The 18,071-nt window shown below is 56.5% G+C and overlaps 1 protein-coding gene across 2 annotated transcripts in view; it reads right to left on the bottom strand.

The window, feature by feature from the left end:
• Positions 1–18,071, bottom strand: part of ATP9A (ATPase phospholipid transporting 9A) — a 134,421-nt gene that overhangs the window by 41,417 nt on the left and 74,933 nt on the right. For both annotated transcript variants that reach the window (XM_070051684.2, XM_070051688.2), the window contains exons 12-14: positions 17,564–17,706; positions 16,587–16,699; positions 6,804–7,013 (exon numbers count right to left, since the gene is read on the bottom strand). In XM_070051684.2, the coding sequence (XP_069907785.1) occupies positions 6,804–7,013; positions 16,587–16,699; positions 17,564–17,706 (466 nt within the window). The remainder of the gene's footprint in view (positions 1–6,803; positions 7,014–16,586; positions 16,700–17,563; positions 17,707–18,071) is intronic.

Below are 18,071 nucleotides of genomic sequence, written 5' to 3'. Positions count from 1 at the left end.
AGTGTGAGGTCTGGGGCTGGGACAGATGATTGAGCTGGGCTGAGCAACAGGACGAGTGTGCCGCCAAAAATCTCACAGCAGGGGCAGGAAGCAGCATTCGGCACAGTGGTTTTGCCACCACTTGGGACTTCCACATCCTATATTGGAGAGTGGGTGAGAATCCCCAGTCTGCTTCCAATGCCAGCTCCCTGCTCATGCACCTGGAAGGCAACAGGCAATGGCTCTACTACTTGGTCCCTGGGGCCGGCGCTGTGGTGCAGCAGGTTAAATGTCATCTGCAGCGCCGGCATCCCACGTGGGCGCCGGTTCGAGTCCCAACTGCTCCATTTCCGATCCAGCTCCCTGCTAATGTGCCTGGGAAAGCAGTGGAAGATGGCCCAAGTCCTTGGGCCCCTGCACCCATGTGGGAGACCTGGATGAAGCTCTTGGCTCCTGGCTTCAGTCTGGCCGAGTCCTGGCCATTACAGCCATCTGGGGAGTGAACCAGCAGATGGAAGACCCCTCTCTCTGTAACTGTTTTTCAAGTAAGCAAGTAAATCTTTAAAAACTAAATAAAGACTACTACTTTGTGCATGTTCCTTCCTGTTTAGTGATAGATACCACAGCCTGATCCTGTACAACTGTATTTTTATAAACGTGTGCATAAACTTAGGGACAATCTACCCAGCATAGAAACAGCAGTTACAGCTAGGTGATGGGGATTATAGGTGGTTTATACCTACATCTTTAAGATTTATCTATCTGAAAGGCAGAGAGAGAGAGAGGGAGAAGGCGAAAGAGAAAGAGAGAGAGAGAGAGAGAGAGATCTCCCATCCACTGGTTCACCCCCAAATGGCTATAATGGTATAATGGTGGAGCTGGGCCGACCCGAAGCCAGGAGCTTCTTCTGGGTCTCCCACGTGGCTGCAGGAGCCCAAGCACTTGGGTCATCCTCTACTGCTTTCCCAGGCCACAGCAGAGAGCTGGATAGGAAGTGAAGCAGCGGGACTCGAACCGGCACCCATATGGGATGCTGGCACTGCGGGTGGTGGCTTTATCCACTATGCCACAGCACCCGCCCCTCTACGTAATTAAAAAAAAAAAACTACAATGTGTATTTTTTTCAGTTGTGAGGACACTGTACTTGTGATTTTAAAAGCTCAGAAAAGTGGTGTTTTTTCCCTTGGTTTTTTTTTTTTTTTTCCATGAAATATCTCACGGAAAAGACAAATGAGGCACAAGATGATTCTGGCTGCTGGGAGCACCCCTGACAGCCCCCAGGAACAAATGCTTTAAGAGCTGTGTCATTACCACGACTCCCCCCTCAAGCCCCGCCTCCAGCGCCACCAACAGCCTGCAGATGACAGAGAGCAGCAGCCCAGACCCGGCTGCCCCAGCGGCAGAGCGAGGCGCACGCCTCGGGGTGATCGTGTCTGTCCGTTTCCCCTGCAGCGGGGGCGGCGGCAGGGCGCAGCAGGCTGTAACTGATGCCTGAATAAAGGCATTGCAAGGCCTCCATAGCAGCAAGCGCACAGGAAACAAAATTAGGAAATCCTGCTTTCTCTTACAGGAAATGAACGCTACGCCGACTGGCAGAAATTACTCCCACAGCCCCGAAGTAAAACGAATGCTGGCTTCTGTCTGTAGTCCGTGAACTGACTCTGCCTGGACAAGCAACGCTTTATTGATATTGAATTTCAAAGGTACGATCTGGGCCCAGCCGAGTCTGCAGCCGGAGCTGCTCCTGCGGGGTCTTGCAAACAGTACGGCTTTCTGAAAGACGCAGCTTCAACCACGTGGCGCCTCCTGTGTGGGCCACCTCCCCCCCACCCGTGTTATTATACACATATTTCAGTTTTGCTATGTCCAAGGTGTGCAAGAATTCAGAAGGCCGGTCAGGAAAGCACCAGCGGTGGCTACAGCGTTGGCAGGATTCTGGCCTTCTTTGCTCCTCTCTATACAGCAACATGTTCTACCCCAGACACAAGATACCTGTGATAAAAAATCAGCAGTTAAAAAAAAAAAAGATGCCAATAAGGCAACTCTGGCCTTAAGGAAGGCGCCCAAGGAAACCTCTCCTCCTTTTCAGACTCAGAATCTGCGTAAGAAAGAGAACTCCGAGTTCCAGGCCGCCGACGGGCACTGCTCACTTCCGGAAAAGGCAGCCCAGAAGCACAAAGCAGTCCTCGAACAACCCAGCCTCCCGGACAACCGTCCGCCCAGCCCGAGAGCGGGCATTGCGATGCGCAGGAGCCGGCAGCGGTGGGCAGCAGGACCTCCAGGGACGCCTGGCGACGACGGCCGGCGGGAGCACCAGGTGCCCACGCACACAGCAGGCACCAGCTGCTGTCACGTGCTCAGATCTGAATTCCATCACATTCCCACAGCTGACTTGTGTGCAGTCTGTCACGACCAAGGACATGGCTTCTCTGACATCATCGTCTCCCGCACTGAGCTCCCCTTCCCAAGGGCAAGACGAGACCACCAGCAGCAGGGCTGGCAAACCTGAGAGCTTCAGTCGCTGAGGCACACGCCCACGTCGCCTGGGGCCTGTCCCGCTCCATCTGCATCATCTCCATCATCTCCATCTCCATCATCTCCATCTCCCTCCCTCCCTCCCTCTCTCTGCATGCCATCCCCAGCTCAGGGGTTGGCCGGGAGCAATATCTTCTCACTCCTAAAAAGCCTGGCTCAGACATCCACAGTGACAGAAGAACCTGGCTGTACGGCTCGAGCCATTCCACCAACACCAGGCTGGCGACAAGGGGCAGATGCCCAGGTGACAAATTCCACTGCCCCCGTGAGGATAAAGAAGCAACAGCCAGGGAAGAGCCCGTTCATCTGTGAGAGCTTGGGGTGGGGGGGGGGATTCTCACCGTGCTGTCTCCCAACCACCCTGACCACGAGCTCACCGACACCCACAAGCGGTCCAGTTCCCGAAGGCACCTCACTCACTCACAGCTGCCCTGCCTCCCCAAAACGAGCAACAAGAAATAACGGGGAGTCCTCATACCGGCGGCAGAAGAGCAAAACATTAAAGAGAAACATGCAAAAACCGCTGCAAAGCACTCTGGTCCATGGTATCGCAGGCCTGAAAGACGCGTTAATCAGAACCACAAGACCTCCTGCCTGCTCGTGCGGGAGCCACAGCAACCTTACAGCCACAGGTACACAGGGGCGCAGCAAGGAGGAGGAGGGCGCACAGCAGGGATCCGGGGCTCACCGGAGCCACCCCCCCAGCGGCACGGGCTGCCGCCCCAATCACGTGCACACCATGTCCGTCAGTCCACGCAGCAACACAGGATGAACCAGCGAACCTGGTCACGTGCCCCCCAGAAATACTGAGTACCCCGATGCTCGCTGCAAAACGCTCCTAACCACTGTCGCTCTCACCCACTCGTGGAACCTAAGGGAGCCGAGCTCAGGGAAGGACAGAGCCGGGCAGAACAGGAGCTGCCAGCGCTCCCGAGGCTGGGAGGGGAGAGGGACTGGCCAATGGGTACAGAAGGACAGGCAGCCAGGAGGGGCGGGTCTGGGTTTCACTGCCCAGGAGGGCGGCCACAGGCAGCAATGGGATACTGCATCTTTCAGAACAGCTAGGAGCGAGGGCTTGGAATGTCCTCATCACAGAGAAACAACAACTGTCCGAGGTGTTGGCTGTGCTACAGTCCTGGTGCGATCACTACCCAGCAGACTGATGTGAGAACACCACTGTACCCCTGCTTAGGGACAATTACCGTGTGTCAGAGGAATGAAAAAGGCGTTGTTGCTAAAGGTTAGGAATCACCTCACTTCCAACCATGTGAGAGGATGGTAGAGTACACATCCGCAGTAACTCTACAGAAAAGCCATTTCTAATACTATTCTCACAAACTGGACGACAGGCAGAGCAAGATATTACGTGAAGAGAAGAGACTACAGGAGCAGGTGTCCGAGCCTAGTGGCCAAGACGCCCCCCACCACCACGTAGGAAAACCTGGGTTCAGTACCCAGCCTCCTGCTAATGCAGAACCCGGGGGCAGCAAAGGCTCAGCTGACCGGGTTCCTGTACCCACATGGCAGAACTGGGCTATGTTCCTGGCTCCCAGTCCAGCCTCGGCCGTTGTGGGCATCTGGGGAGTGAATGGGCAAATGGGAGTGTGGTCTCTCTCTCTCTCTAATTAGGATACAAAACCATGTCTATATTTAATATCTCATTTCTTAAGAAGAAAACAAAGATATTGGGAGACCACAAAACAAAATGGCGCCCATGCCTTCGGAAACATGGTTTCGCCAAATGAGCCGGAGTTTGAGCTCTAAAACAAACCCCCTTGGTTAATACCGGGGGGAGGCGGGGGCAGTGCCGCAAGACCAGCCAGCAGGGGAAACGGGCACTTCCCAGTGACACGAGCCCGCAGACGCCGCCTCAGCCAAGCGATCACCGCTGATGTCACCGAGAGCGAGATGCACTCCCGGCATGCACCGAGAGGACGGGCTAGAACCACAGAGCCCGGAGTCCACGTGCAAGAGGGCGTCAGACCAAGGGGCCCGAGCTCCCCGGAATGCCAGCGAGCCGAGGCTCTGCTCCAGGCCAGCACAGGCTGCGCCAGCGCCGTAACCCTGGAGCAGGTGCTTCTTCTTTTGTGCACGGTGAGCGGGGGTGGAGGGGACGACAGCGGACGGACTTTGGGTAAGATCCGCACGTTACATAACAGCTCTGCCTTGATGTTCACTCCCGTCTCTGGTAAATGCCCGCTTGTTTAATCAGGGGTGAGAGATCACACCTGCAGCTTTCAAAGGTGTGCGAGGAGAGCGCAGCAAACATGGGAAACTTTAACCCGGGAAGCATCTGAGCAGAGGCCGGGTGAAGGGAGGATTCCCTGTGCTAACTCCAAGTCTGAAGTCATTCCAGAACGCACAGGTTTTCAGAAAAGAACATTCAGGTGCTGCAGGCATTTGACCTAGAGGTCATAGGTCAATGCACCACTTAGGACCCCCACACCGGAGCGCCAGGTTCTGCCCACGCTTGGGCTCCTGACTCCAGCTCCCTGCCCACACAGACCCTGGCAGGCAGCAGTGATGGGCAAGTCGTTGGGTCCCCGCCACCCACGTGGGCATTGGGCACATGGGCACGGCACAGGGAGACAGGAGTCAGACCTTTCTAACAAAGGCAGACAGCTCAGGTGACATCAAGGAAAGTCTGCCCTCTGTGCCCTCGCCCCTCCCTTCCTGGGAATGGGCAGGTGCAATGGAACGACCACGGACAGGACCCCCACGGGGCCCGAGCGCACCCAGAGCTCGGGAGGCAGAGGCGGCGTCTTGAGGAGTGAGTCTGCCGCGGGCTCCTTCCCTGTACACCCCTGTGGAATTTCCTGCCGAGTGACAGTCGCTTCCTTAACTAAAGTGTTTCTTGGAGGGAGGGCGGGCAGAGGAGCACCGTGTGGGCAGATAAGTCAAGCTCAGCTTGGGTCTGAATGACGCTCGCAGGGTCAGGGACGAGGGACAGGAGGACCCTGCGCCCACCTGCACACAGCACCTTCAGTGGGAGGGCAGTGGGGGGCTTGCTATGGACGAGTGAGAAGGGAGCCCCCGTGCCAGCAAGCTCCGAGGTGTGAACATGGATTCCAATCCTGCTGGTCTCTGCACAAGATGTATGTAGATACAGACTGTATCTTAAAAGTATGTGGTTTACTAGACTTCACCAAAATTAAAAATGTTTGTGCTTCAAGTGACACCATCAAAAAGGTAAGAAGATAACCCTAAGAAGGGGGAAACAGTTACGGATTCTATTCCTGATAAGGGACTTGTACGGAGAATAAATAAGGAACCCTTCAAACTCAACAACAGACAGACACATAAACCAATTCAAAATGGGCAAAGGATACGAGTAGATACAGAAATGGCTGACAGGTACGTGTAAGAATGCTCAGATCCCCTGGCCTGAGGAAAATGCGAACCAAAACCACAACAAGACACCACCGCACCCCCACCTGGATGTCTAAAATCTGAAGGCCTGACAGCGAGGCTGGCGCTGTGGCGCAGTGGGTTAACCCACGGCTTGCAATGCGAGCATCCCACACCCAAGTGCCGGTCTGGGTCCTGGCTGCTCTGCTTCCATCCAGCTCCTGCCAACGCGCCTGGGAAGCAGCGGAAGATGGCCCAAGTACTTGGGTTGCAGCATGGGGTTTCTGGCTCCTGGCTGCAGCCTGGCCCAGCCCCAGCTGTAGTGACCACTTAGGGAGTAAAGCAGCAGCTGGTGGTACATCTCGCTCTGTTTCTCCCTCTCTCTTTTTGCTTTTAAACATTTATTTATTTATTTATTTGAAAGGCAGTTAGAGAGAGAAAGAGAGAGAGAGAACTGATCTCTCAGCCGCTGGTTCACTCCCCAAATCGCTAACCAGCCAGGGCTGGGCCAGGCTGAAGCTAGGAGAGCGGAGCTCCACCCAGGTCTCCCATGCAGGTGGCAGGGCCCAAGCACTGGGCCATCTTCTGCTGCCTTCCCAGGCACATCAGCAGGGAACTGGGTCAGAAGCAGGGCAGTTGGGACTTGAAGAGGCGCTCGCATATGAGACGCTGGTGTTGCATCTGCCCACTGTGACACAACACTGGCCCCGAATGAATTATTATTATTATTTTTTTTTGAAAAGGACTGAGAGTAACAAGCCTTGGCCAAGATATGGAGAAACTAGAATGTTCCCACACTGCTGCAGGTGTGTAAGGTGGTGTAGTCTCCAGCCCGTGACCTCCCTCCCGGTGTCCGGGAACGCATCGTCCCCTGGCGGCACGCCGTCGCCCCGGCCCATCTGCCCAGGAAGCCCCTCCATGCAGCACCCGCTCCAGCCTACCTCGTCAGGGCTGGACGCCTGGTACACGCGGCAAGAGTCCTCGTACTGCTTCTCGGCCTCGGCCTGGTCGGTCACGCCGTTGGACTCATACACGGGCGTCACGTTGTGGCAGAGCGCGATGGCCTTCACAGCCTCGTGCACGCGGCTGCTCATGGTCCGGCGCACCTTGGTGGTGACCGTGGGGCCCTTCTGCGCCGGTGGCTCCTGGGACTGCAGGGGAAGGAGAAACAAGTAAGGAGATGGCGAGGAAGGAGGGGTCTGGCAAGTGTGGGCGAATCCCCCGTGGAGCGACCATGTTGATGTCCACTGTTCCGATGCACAGAGCTCTAGGTCTACCTACAGCAACCCTGCAGTAAAGGACGCATCACGTTCTGGGTTCCGACCGCTAATGCTTAGGGGGAACACATTACAATTTAATGAGTGACGCCCCCCCAAAAATGCAATGAGGCAGGTTCTTCCTGTGGACGCTGGGTCCGCCTTCCTCGGCGGTGTCAGGGCTCCCTGGGGCAGCTGGATGGGCTCTCGGCTGCTGTGCAAGTGTCCAGTGCATCGCAGGACACTCAGCAGCGTCTCTGGCCCCCCGGCCACCGGAAGCCAGCAGTCAGAGCTATGACAAGAAACCAAAAACATCTCTAGATGGCACCCCATGGCCTGGGGAGGCCAAGTTCATCCCGGGTTCAGAACCAGTGTTTGAAATGTGAAGTCTTGTTGGCTTACCAATGAAAGCAAAAACCTTCAACTGCTGACAACCTGCAGAGCCAACAACCATCGGCAAGAAGCAACCGGGCAGGTGCAGCAGAGCCCAGGGACAGCCTGGCCAGGAGAAATTCCTGCAGGAAAGCGCCCAGGGCTCCACCAAGGAGGCTCTCTCTAGAGCAGTTTCAACCAAGCTCAAGCCGAGCCCTTCACGCCAGCAACAGAGCTTAACTGTCGCCGAGCAGCAGGTGCATCGCTCACACGGCCCGCCTTCCCTCTCCCCGCCCCACCTGTCAACGCGTGGCCCAGCCTGCAGAGGGCCAGGGAGCAGTGACTCAGTCTTGGGAAAACGTCTTCCAGTAACGGGGTAAGGAGAGCGTTCCCGGCCTTATCTTGGCTGCATGGTTAACAGCCGTGCGCCCTCCAGCCACACTGCCAGCTTCTTCCCGCCTCCGGCCTTTGCACGTCCCTGGGACCCCATCTGTCCCCAGATCTCTGCAGGCTGGCTTGCTCAGTCTCCTCACTCAAGTCTCAGCTCAAACAGCACCTCCTCAGGGCAGCCCTCCCCGAGCCCCCAGGTGCCACGGCTGCACCTGCCCCCTCCGAGCAGGTCACCCTGTGCTCCTGTCACCACCTCCAGAATCGGCCTGCTCGCCTGACAAGTCTCTCTCCTGTCCGACAGCAGGAAGAGGGAGCCCCTGTGTGAGTCTGTCCTCACTGTCCTGGTACCCAGGGCTGGCCCTGGCAGGCAGCACACACGCGACGAACGAACAGGTGAACCACGGTATCCCTAAGGTGGTGGCAGGGAGTCTGCAGTAGGTGTGCATTTTTTTTTTTGGTATTTACAAGAAGGAAAAATATCACACTGACCAGTATGAGCTCCAGATTTAAAATCGCAGTTTGGACAAAGGACCCCCTGCATCGGTCCGCCTGCCTCCCGGCTTTCCACATCCGGAAGCGAGAAATGTTTGTGGAGCTCCTGGCCTCTGCATTCCATGAGAAACGTGTTTGTCCAGCAGCAGGGACGAGAGCGGATCCTTCGGGGCACCCGTGACACGTGGGTGCCCAAAATAGGGAACAGATGGGTTCCAAGAAACAAGAACGGCCCTCGCCTCATTTCTCCATACTATTTTTAGTAGTAGCATTCGACTCCTCAGGTAATTAGACAATTACTAAATTATTCTGGTCACGTGGGGACACACAGGCCGCGGGCTTCCTGCTGTTAACCTTAGTGTCAGGAGCACACGAGTTTCACTTCCAGGCCAAAGGGCACTGCCTGGTAACAATAATGAGAGCCATGAATCAGCTCCGGCGTAACGGAATCATTATTTGCCCGGTGCTTTTCACTACCAAGAACCTCACTAAAATCATCAGCAGGGCGGGCGGTGTACAGAAGGTCCTCTGCGCCGGGCACGCTAACCCGAGCACCTTTCCGTGTGAAGTTCTGTAATTTACGCTCCACACGAATTGACGTGATGAGGCCGCCGACACGGGTCCTCGTTTCGGCCGCGTTCCCCGGCACCTGGAGCAAATCATTCTTCCACACAAGGCACGAGGCGAATAATGAGATCTGGGACAGGGGCATGCCTGGGGCTGGCAGGGCTCAGGCACGGCAGGTCAGAACGCAAAGCGCCCGGAGTTCACGCCCACGGAGGGCCCACAGCGCCAGGGCCCCGCCAAGCAGCTTTCACAAACACCCCACTCTCAGATCAGGCGTGAGGGCCACCGGGCAACACATCAGCAGACAAGGGTGACAGCTGCGACCAACCACACAGGCGGCAGGGCACCGACTGCTCCCTTAAACTCGCGCCCGAGCCCTAGAGGCGAGAGAGGCGGAGACCCCGGGTGCTGCAGTCTCACTCACGGGCGTCAGAGTGCACGTGGGAAACCCGGAGGACGGAAGAGACCGCGGGGACTTCCAAGAAGCTCTGCATCAGGATAAACGTTTCTCCCAGCTCTGTCTTCCCGCGGGCTTTCGCCAGGGCCCCGCCATCATGGCATGGCCGGGCCCGGCCTGGGCGGTGCCAGCGCCTTCCCATATGGAAGAGGTTCACACGGTGCCGTGTTTATCTCGCACTCCTCCCCACAGGCCCTTTAACCTACACGCATTTCTCCCTACTGAGAAAATAACCCGGGAAGCAGAAACAGATGTGGCGTCCACAGCGGTGACTTGGATTCCCCATGCCCTGGGGAAACCCTGCTGCCGGCGTCGACGTCCATGGGGGGCCAGCCGGGGAGCGCTGCGGGAGGCCCCAGGCAAGTGGGCGCGGGGAGAGGAGCCAAGATGGCCAGCCACAGAGCCAGCCTCGGTCCGGCAGGGTACCCCGTTCTCGGCGTCCCAGCCCACCAGTGAGACACCCAAAGATAAAAAGACAGCTTCCACTGCTTAGGCACGGCCCTCGGAGGGGCCACTTCCCAGCAAGAGCTCCAAGCTGTGCCACAGGAAAGGGCCGTCCAGACAGCGAGCGCCGAGTCACTAGGACACTGATCGTCTTTGCACACTCAGAACTGCACCAAGTGTGGGCATCGCGGCATCCCTGCGTCGTCATGAGTGGGCGCAATCGATAGAGATGCACCACTAGAGAGAAGGAATTTCTGGGACAGGAGCATCAACCACCCAGCCCCCGCCTCACCCGAAAAAAAGCTCGAAGCCAATGACTCACGAGCCTCAAAGGGCCACCACCAACCAGAGAGTCGGGCACAGAGCGACCACTCCCAGCGAGCCAGTGGAGGGACCTGCCGAATCCGGGACGAAGCCCGGTGTTCGCAGTTTAACAGCAGACGCCCCCTCCCACGACAAGGACAGATCTCAATGCAGGAACTTGCCGCAAGCGTTCTCGGCATGGTGACCCCGCCCCTCGTCTGCTAACATCCACAGAGGGCAGGGGTTCTGCAGACAGAAGGTGCGGGCCCAGGCAAGTGGCTAATCAACCTGCAACGCGCAGGCTGCTGCCCCCAGGGCCCAAACGCCAACTGTGAGTACGTTGCTCAGCCTGCAACGAAGTGGACAGGGGCCCGCCAGCCAGTGAGGCCAAGCAGCGTTAATACAGGACTAAATCTTATCTTCCCTTAAAATTTCCATAACTGGGGACCGGAGCTGTGGCACAGTGGCTAAGCCACCACCTGCAGTGCCAGTACCCCACACAGGCGATGGCTTGAGACCCAGCTGCTCCATATCCAGTCCAGCTCCCTGCTAATGTGCCGCCGGAGACCAGGAATAAGCTCCTGACTCCTGGCTTCAGCCTGGCTCAGCACCAGCCATTGCAGCCATTTGGGGAGTGAACCAGCAGATGGAAGCTTGCTCTCTCTCCCTCCCTCTCTCTAACTCTGCCTTTCAAATAAACAAATCTTTTTAAAGAGTTTTCCATACTTTACTCCTTATAGATTTCCTGCATTAGTTTTTTTAAATACTGCATTAAATACTGTATTTAAAATTTTTTTAAATACTGTATGATTCACCTAGGCTACTGAGATTTCTTTGGTACCCCATTAGATTTGGGCCCGAGGCAAATTCCTCGCTTGTCCTACCTTAATCCAGGCCTTTATACAAAACCATTATACAGTCACAGCATGGGTGCAAAGGGAACAACTGGACAGCAGTACCCGGCAGGGGCCAGGGTTGCCCTCGGAATCCCCAGCAAAGATTGTTAAAAATGCATGTGCACCTGCCTGAGCACCCCACACAGTGAGCACAGGAGGGCCCAGGCAGATAGGTGCAATTTTAAACTTAACATGCGATCCTCATGCACAAGTCTAGTCAATTCTAGCCAGCAGGCTAGGGCGCCACCTGGGATGCCAGCATCCCACAGGAGCGCCGGTTCAAGTCCCGGCTCTACCGCTTCCTCAGGCTCATCAGCAGAGAGCTGCACTGGAAGTGGTGTCTGGAGCCCTGCCCTTGCCACCCACATGGAAAACCTGATGGAGTTCTGGCCTCCTGGTCATTGCAGCAACTTGGGGAGTGAACCAGCAGATGGCAGATCTCTCTCTCTCTCTTTCCCTCTTTCTCTCTCCTCTCTCTTTGTAACTCTGCCTTTCAAAAAAACAAAAAAACAGATTTGCAAGAATATGATGTCTTCTTGTAAAAAAGGCAAAGAATCAGTTACAGAGAAACAATGCACACGCATCTGTCCAGACATACAAATGCTGATCAAACAGTTTGGCATTTTATACACCCAAGTGTTATACACCCAATTTTATACTGGTGATCGCCAAGTGACACACACAGTTGGTGGTGTCAGGGCTTTGTCCCTGTGATTAACTGCATTATTTACTTCTTCTACAATGAAAAATGCATCAGAAAACAAACAAACAGGGATTCTGTTTAAATGAGTCAAAAATAAAGTAGGTTATGTGTCCAGGAACAAAAACAAAAAGTTGTTAGAAAGCATAAAGTGAACCTTCCACACGTTTCCAGGAGAAGCAAGATGAACACTACCGGGGTGCGTGTTGTGGCACAGTGGGGGAGGCTGCTCGCGATGCCCGCAAGCCCTGTCGGAGGGCCTGGTTTGAGTCCTGCACACCACACTTCCAGTCCAGCTCCCTGCTGATGCGCGGGGCGGGGGGCAGTGGGTGAAGGCTCAAGTACTTGGGTTCCTGCAACCCATGTGGGGACTCGGATGGAGTTCTGGGCTTCTGGCTACACCTGGCTCAGCCAAAACTGTTGCAGGCATTTGGGGAGTGAACCAGTGGATGGAAGGCCACTCTGTCTCTGTCTCTGTCTCTTTCTCTCTGTTGCTCCATCTTTCCAATAATTAAATCTCTAAAAAACAAAACAACAACCCACTATTTGGCCCATAATAAGCAAATGCTGAAGAACTGGATGCATCTATGCACACAAGTCTGTGACAGAAAATAAACCATAAACTCACACTCATTCTTTTTTAAAGATTTATTTATTTATTTATTTACCTGAAAGGCAGAGTTACAGAGAGGTAGAGGCAGAGAGAGAGAGAGATCTTTTATCCGCTGGTTCACTCCCCAGATGGCCACAACGGCCAGAGCTGCACCGATCTGAAGCCACCAGGAGCCAGGAGCCTTTTCTGGGTCTCCCCTGTGGCTGCAGGGGTCCAAGGACTTGGGCCATCTTCTACTGCTTTCCCAGGCCTCAGCAGAGAGCTGGATCAGAAGTGGAGCAGCTGGGACTCGAACTGGCGCCCATATGGGATGCTGGCACTGCAGGCGGTGGCTTTACCCACTATCCCACAGTGCCGGCCCCCTCACACTCATTTTAAACAAACGAAGAGCTTAGTGGGACGAGCATTCGGTGCAGCAGTTAAGACACAGCTGGGATACCTGCCTCCACGTCCCAGTGCCTGGGTTTCTGTCCTGGCTCTGTTCTCCACTCCAGCTCCCAGGGGGCACCCGCCCAGACCCCAAAGAGTGATTGTGTGCCTGGGTCCCCGCCCCCACAGGGGAGACCAAGTGGAATTCCCAGCTCCTGGCTTCATCACGGCTAACGCAGGCATTTCCTAGTGAAGGGGAGGATGAGAGTTCTCTCTTTCAAATAACATGGAAATGATTTTCTAAAAATTTAAATTTCGAATCATCCTGTTATCAGCCATAAGGAGAAGAGAAATTCTGATGCCCACAAGCTGGGGATTCCTGGGCCAGGAAAGAGGCAGACACAGCCACACGACTCTGGCTGTTTGTGGGAAACGTCCCGAACGGGCCACCGCACAGCAGCGATGCAGATGGGGGGGTGGGGCCTGCCGGGAGGCGGGTGAGGACAAGGAAGCGCCTGGGGCCTGAGGGCTGGAGGCCGATTTTGGAATCATTAAAAATGTTCTGAAATCAGACGGTAGCAAGTGTTGCCAAGGTCACGCACTTTAAAGGTGTGAACTCAATGGTTCTGCACACACGTCAATCACTTTTTAAACAGGTACTAGTAAACAAGCCAGTCTCAGCCCGTAAAGTGCTGGCCACCTTCCTGCTGTTTACCTGGCCTTGTATTAATAACCTGGAGCTTCCCAGCCGGAATCTTGGAGAAGCACCCACTCTCTTTATGAGTTTGGCTTAGCTAAATAAGACTCTTAAAGCCAGCCTCCTGGCCACTCGTAAACTGCGCCCTCGGAAGACAAACACGCCCAGGAACTCAAGGACCACGCCTGTCTGACAGTGGAGGGAGGGCCCCGTCATGCTGAGGATTCAGACTCTGCCTAGATGTTGGAGAAGAAAACCAAAGGCAAACAGGTGCTCTGATTCTTCTCCCCGCACCCCAGGGGTTCACTGTGCAAACCCCAACTCGGAGTCCATGGGGGCCCACGACCAGAAAGGAAGTCTTACCTTCACGGCAGGCATTCCCCATTCTGCCGTGCTCTGGGGCTGCTCCATCACCCGCTCAGACTGGCAGCCCTGGCCTGAGGTCGCACACACCCTATTTCAATAACCATGGCTATAAAATCCCGGATGAAACCTCGAAGGTCAAGGAAATGACGGCCGAGGGCACAGGCATCTTTGGGTGGGGGGGGGGCGGGGGCACTGTGCTCCGAGGCTGGACGGGGCAGCAGGCAGTACCACGACCCTCATCGAGCCGTAACCTTGACACGGCCGGATTGTATGGCTTGGAAATCATAGCTCTACAAGGTTATTTTTTTTATTTGACATATAGAGTTATAGACAGAGAAAGAGACAGAGAGAAAGGTCTTCCTTCCGTTGGTTCACTCCCCAAATGGCCACTGCAGCCAGCGCTGTGCCGATCCGAAGCCAGGAGCCAGGTGCTTCCTCCTGGTCTCCCATGTGGGTGCAGGACCCAAGGACTTGGGCCATCCTCCACTGCCCTCCCGGGCCACAGCAGAGAGCTGGACTGGAAGAGGAGCGACCAGGACTAGAACCCGGCGCCCATATGGGATGCCAGCGCTGCAGGCGGAGGATTAACCAAGTGAGTCACGGCGCCTGCCCCCTCAACAAGGTTATTAAGACAGCCACAGAAACATCCCACCAACGCTCACAGCAGGATATTCAGTCATCTGGACAGAGAGACGCACGCAGCCCCGGAGCTCACCCCAGCCTCACGTGCACCTCAACCCACCCACCCAGAGAGCTTAAAGCCGAGACTAGGACGGGCTGGCCCATTTACGAGCTTCCGCTGAGGAAGGGGCCAGAGACAGAGTTCACGGCAAGAAATGCCGTTTTCTGAGCCGGCGCCGTGGCTCAATAGGCTAATCCTCCACCTTGCGGCGCCGGCACACCGGGTTCTAGTCCCGGTTGGGGCGCCGGATTCTGTCCCGGTTGCCCCTCTTCCAGGCCAGCTCTCTGCTATGGCCAGGGAGTGCAGTGGAGGATGGCCCAGGTGCTTGGGCCCTGCACCCCATGGGAGACCAGGAAAAAGCACCTGGCTCCTGGCTCCTGCCAGGATCAGCGCGGTGCGCCGGCTGCAGCGGCGGCCATTGGAGGGTGAACCAACGGCAAAGGAAGACCTTTCTCTCTCTGTCTCTCTCTCTCACTGTCCACTCTGCCTGTCAAAAAAAAAAAAAAAAAAAGAAATGCCGTTTTCTGACCTGTGCTGAGTGTTATCGGTGCAAAACCCAAAAACGAGCCATAAAACTGAAATGCACAAATATCCTGAGACAGGATGTCGGCTTCTGTAAAACCACGCAAACGGGCAAGGGTGTGAGGGTGTGTCTCCCATGGGGCACAGCGCCCATGAAGCTGTCCAAACCCATCAATCAACAGCAGGACAGGCCTGAGCAGGGGCCTTGACCAGGAAACAAACGCTCCGCTCGGTGCCGAGGGCCGGAGGGACGCCCGAGGGACCTGCAGCCCTGAGGACCACCGTGACCTAGAGGGGCTGACAGGGGTCACTGTGGAGGTCAGGCCGGAGAGAAGGCCATTTTGGGCCAAGCAGGTGAGAAAAGACGAAGACAGAAGGCAAACAGGTGCACTGGTGGGGACAGGTGCGCTGGTGGGGGCAGGTGCGCTGGTGGGAGCAGGTGCGCTGGTGGGGGCAGGTGCGCTGGTGGGGGCAGGTGCGCTGGTGGGAGCAGGTGCGCTGGTGGGAGCAGGTGCGCTGGTGGGGGCAGGTGCGCTGGTGGGGGCAGGTGCGCTGGTGAACAGGCAGTGATGGGGAAGAAGGCAGGGAGGGCGCCTGCATCCTGCCGTGAGCACCAGGAGGCTGGGGCATCACACGCTGAGCGTGGAACCTCTGCAGGAGAAGCGAGTGGGGGAGGGGGGCTGAGAATGCCGGGATCCAGGGTAGAGCATCCCTGGGAGCCACGGCAGCGAGGCCATGCGTGCAGGCGCGTGACCATCCAGACTCTAGACACAGAAGGCACCGCGGGTCTCTCCAGGGTAATGGAAACTGGGGCAAAGGTCACCCAGGGAGGGCTGCAACAGTGTCCAGCCCCCGGCCTGGAGACACCAACAGCGACTCAGTCACCAGGGAGAGGAGGGACCCTGGCTCCTCTTCCCTGTCCTGCGACGCGCCTCAGGATGTCAGCAGATGAAGTCCTCGGATCCCCTGGGCACTGCCAATGCCCACGCAGGGAGCCTGGAACAAGCGCACTGCCGGCTGTGGGGGGCCACGTGAGCCGTAACAAGTAACTGTCCTCCAGGGAAGTGCGGCGCCCCCCCACGCACACACGCTGGCCCCGGCTCCGCTCATCACAGGAGAGGGCCTGGAAGCCCACGTGCGCCCGCCAGAGAAGGCTGCAGGGAACTCGGTGTCGGACAGAACCGTGTCCTGCAGCACCCGGGGCTTCCCAGCGCCTCTGCGCACTGAACTGGCTGAAAAAACACCAGCTAGGTTAACACACGCACGCGGAACACGGCCTCCGCCCACACGGGCTGCTTCCACGGGTCGGCTGAGTGGAGCGGAGACGAGAACCCACCAGGAGCACAAGTGCAAAGGATTCGGTAGCCACGGGTTTGCAGGGGCTGGCGGGAACCAGGGAGCGATTCCTAAAGGGCATGGGGCTTCTCCGGGAGGACAGACTTGAACGTGACATAAAAGCGACTGCAGTGACAGTGGCACAGTTCTACAAAGGCAGCAAAAACCGCAGAATCGGACGGTGTAAACGTGGACGACAGAGCATCACCAATTCTCTCCACGTGGCTGTTGGGGAGCCATCAAGGGGGCGGGGAAGGCCTTACCTGAGTGTAGATGCTGAAGATGTGGCTCTGCACCTCGTCCATCGAGTCAAGGCCATAGGCCACGGTCCCCAGATGCAGCCGTTTGAAAACCATCTCGTTCTGGGTGAGAGTCCCTGAAACACAAGACACGTGGGCAACGCGTGTGCATCCCAGGGTGCCCCGAGCAACAGTCGGGGCGCTGCTGCTGTCCGAGACTCCCCTGTGTCACAGCCGCCCCTGCTGCACTGCACGGCTGACACCGCTGCCTATGATCCCACTCCACTTTGGAAGATGGGGCCTCCGGTTGCCATGGAAACATCGCCACACCCATTCGCTGGGGTGACCCAGGAGCACTGTCAATCAAGGTGTCGGATTAATTTCGCTGGCTGCGAGGTAGGCACGTGACTCACACTAGGCCAATTAGATTCTATCTAGAGGCACCAGAACCCTGAACAGAAAGACACACGAAGGGGAGCTGAGTGGCCCTGACACAGGCCATGACAGAGCCCTGCAGGAGGCGTCGGGGGTCCTGATGCTGACGTGTCCGGAACTTCCCCTGCCCCCTCCTTTCTGAAAGCTTCCCTTCCACTCCACAGCCTGTAAGAGTTGGAGGTGAAGGCGCCCAGGCTCCCCACCCCCAGTCCTTGCTCTCCGCACAGCCTCGGGCACGCTGATGTGGGGAGCAGGATCAGGGTGTGGCTGTGAGAGCAGGGCTCGAGGCCAGGCCGACTGTGTACCAGGCCCGTGACATGTCACGCCACCTCTCTGTGCCTCGGGTGCTCGTCTAAAGGGGCACAAAGACACCACCTAACCCACGTGGTGAGGATGCAGCCGGGTCACTAAACAGCCCAGGACGGTGGGGGCTCACCACACCCATCATCATCATCTTCATCTCAACCAGCCACATGCCCCGTAAAAGGGGAAGAGAACGAAAGAGCAGCGTGCACCCTCCTGTCTCCGGAGAGCGGCCCCGCACCTGCGGCCCGGGAGGCGCTCACCTGTCTTGTCCGTGAGTAGGTACGAAATCCTGCCCAGCTGCTCCGGGATGGTGCTGGAGCGGACCACGGTGCTGGGGATTTTCGAGTCCCTTCGAATCACCCAGCTGTACACGATCTTGCCCATGTCGAGGTTCACACGCAAACTAGCCAGAAAGCCAGAGCCGACAGGTGAGCGGGGCTCAGGCAGGACTCCCTGTCCTTCACACCAGCCAGGTGGGCCCTGGCTACACCTGGGCCGCGGCACCCTCACCCACTCCCTGCAGAAGGTGCCTGCCGGGCCTGAATCCACAGATTCAACCCCAGTCCCCACCGCTGCCAAAGAGCGCACTGAACAAATCGCTGTTTCCACCAAGTCGCTCCATTGCAGAGAAAAAGCATCCGATACAGAAAGGGTGGCTGTTTAACTTCTCAAAAACAATGACTGGCCCCTAAGCTAATATATTTTTGCTATTATATTCATTTCTTAAGCTGTGCTAACATTTACAGAACATAAAAGTCCTTTTAATCA

Source organism: Oryctolagus cuniculus, chromosome 11, assembly GCF_051225735.1.
Source record: "Oryctolagus cuniculus isolate XC-2025 breed Fujian yellow rabbit chromosome 11, ASM5122573v1, whole genome shotgun sequence".
Taxonomy (NCBI): Eukaryota; Metazoa; Chordata; class Mammalia; order Lagomorpha; family Leporidae; genus Oryctolagus; species Oryctolagus cuniculus.
Note: the sequence above shows the minus strand (reverse complement) of the source record. Positions and strands in the feature narration are given on the sequence as shown.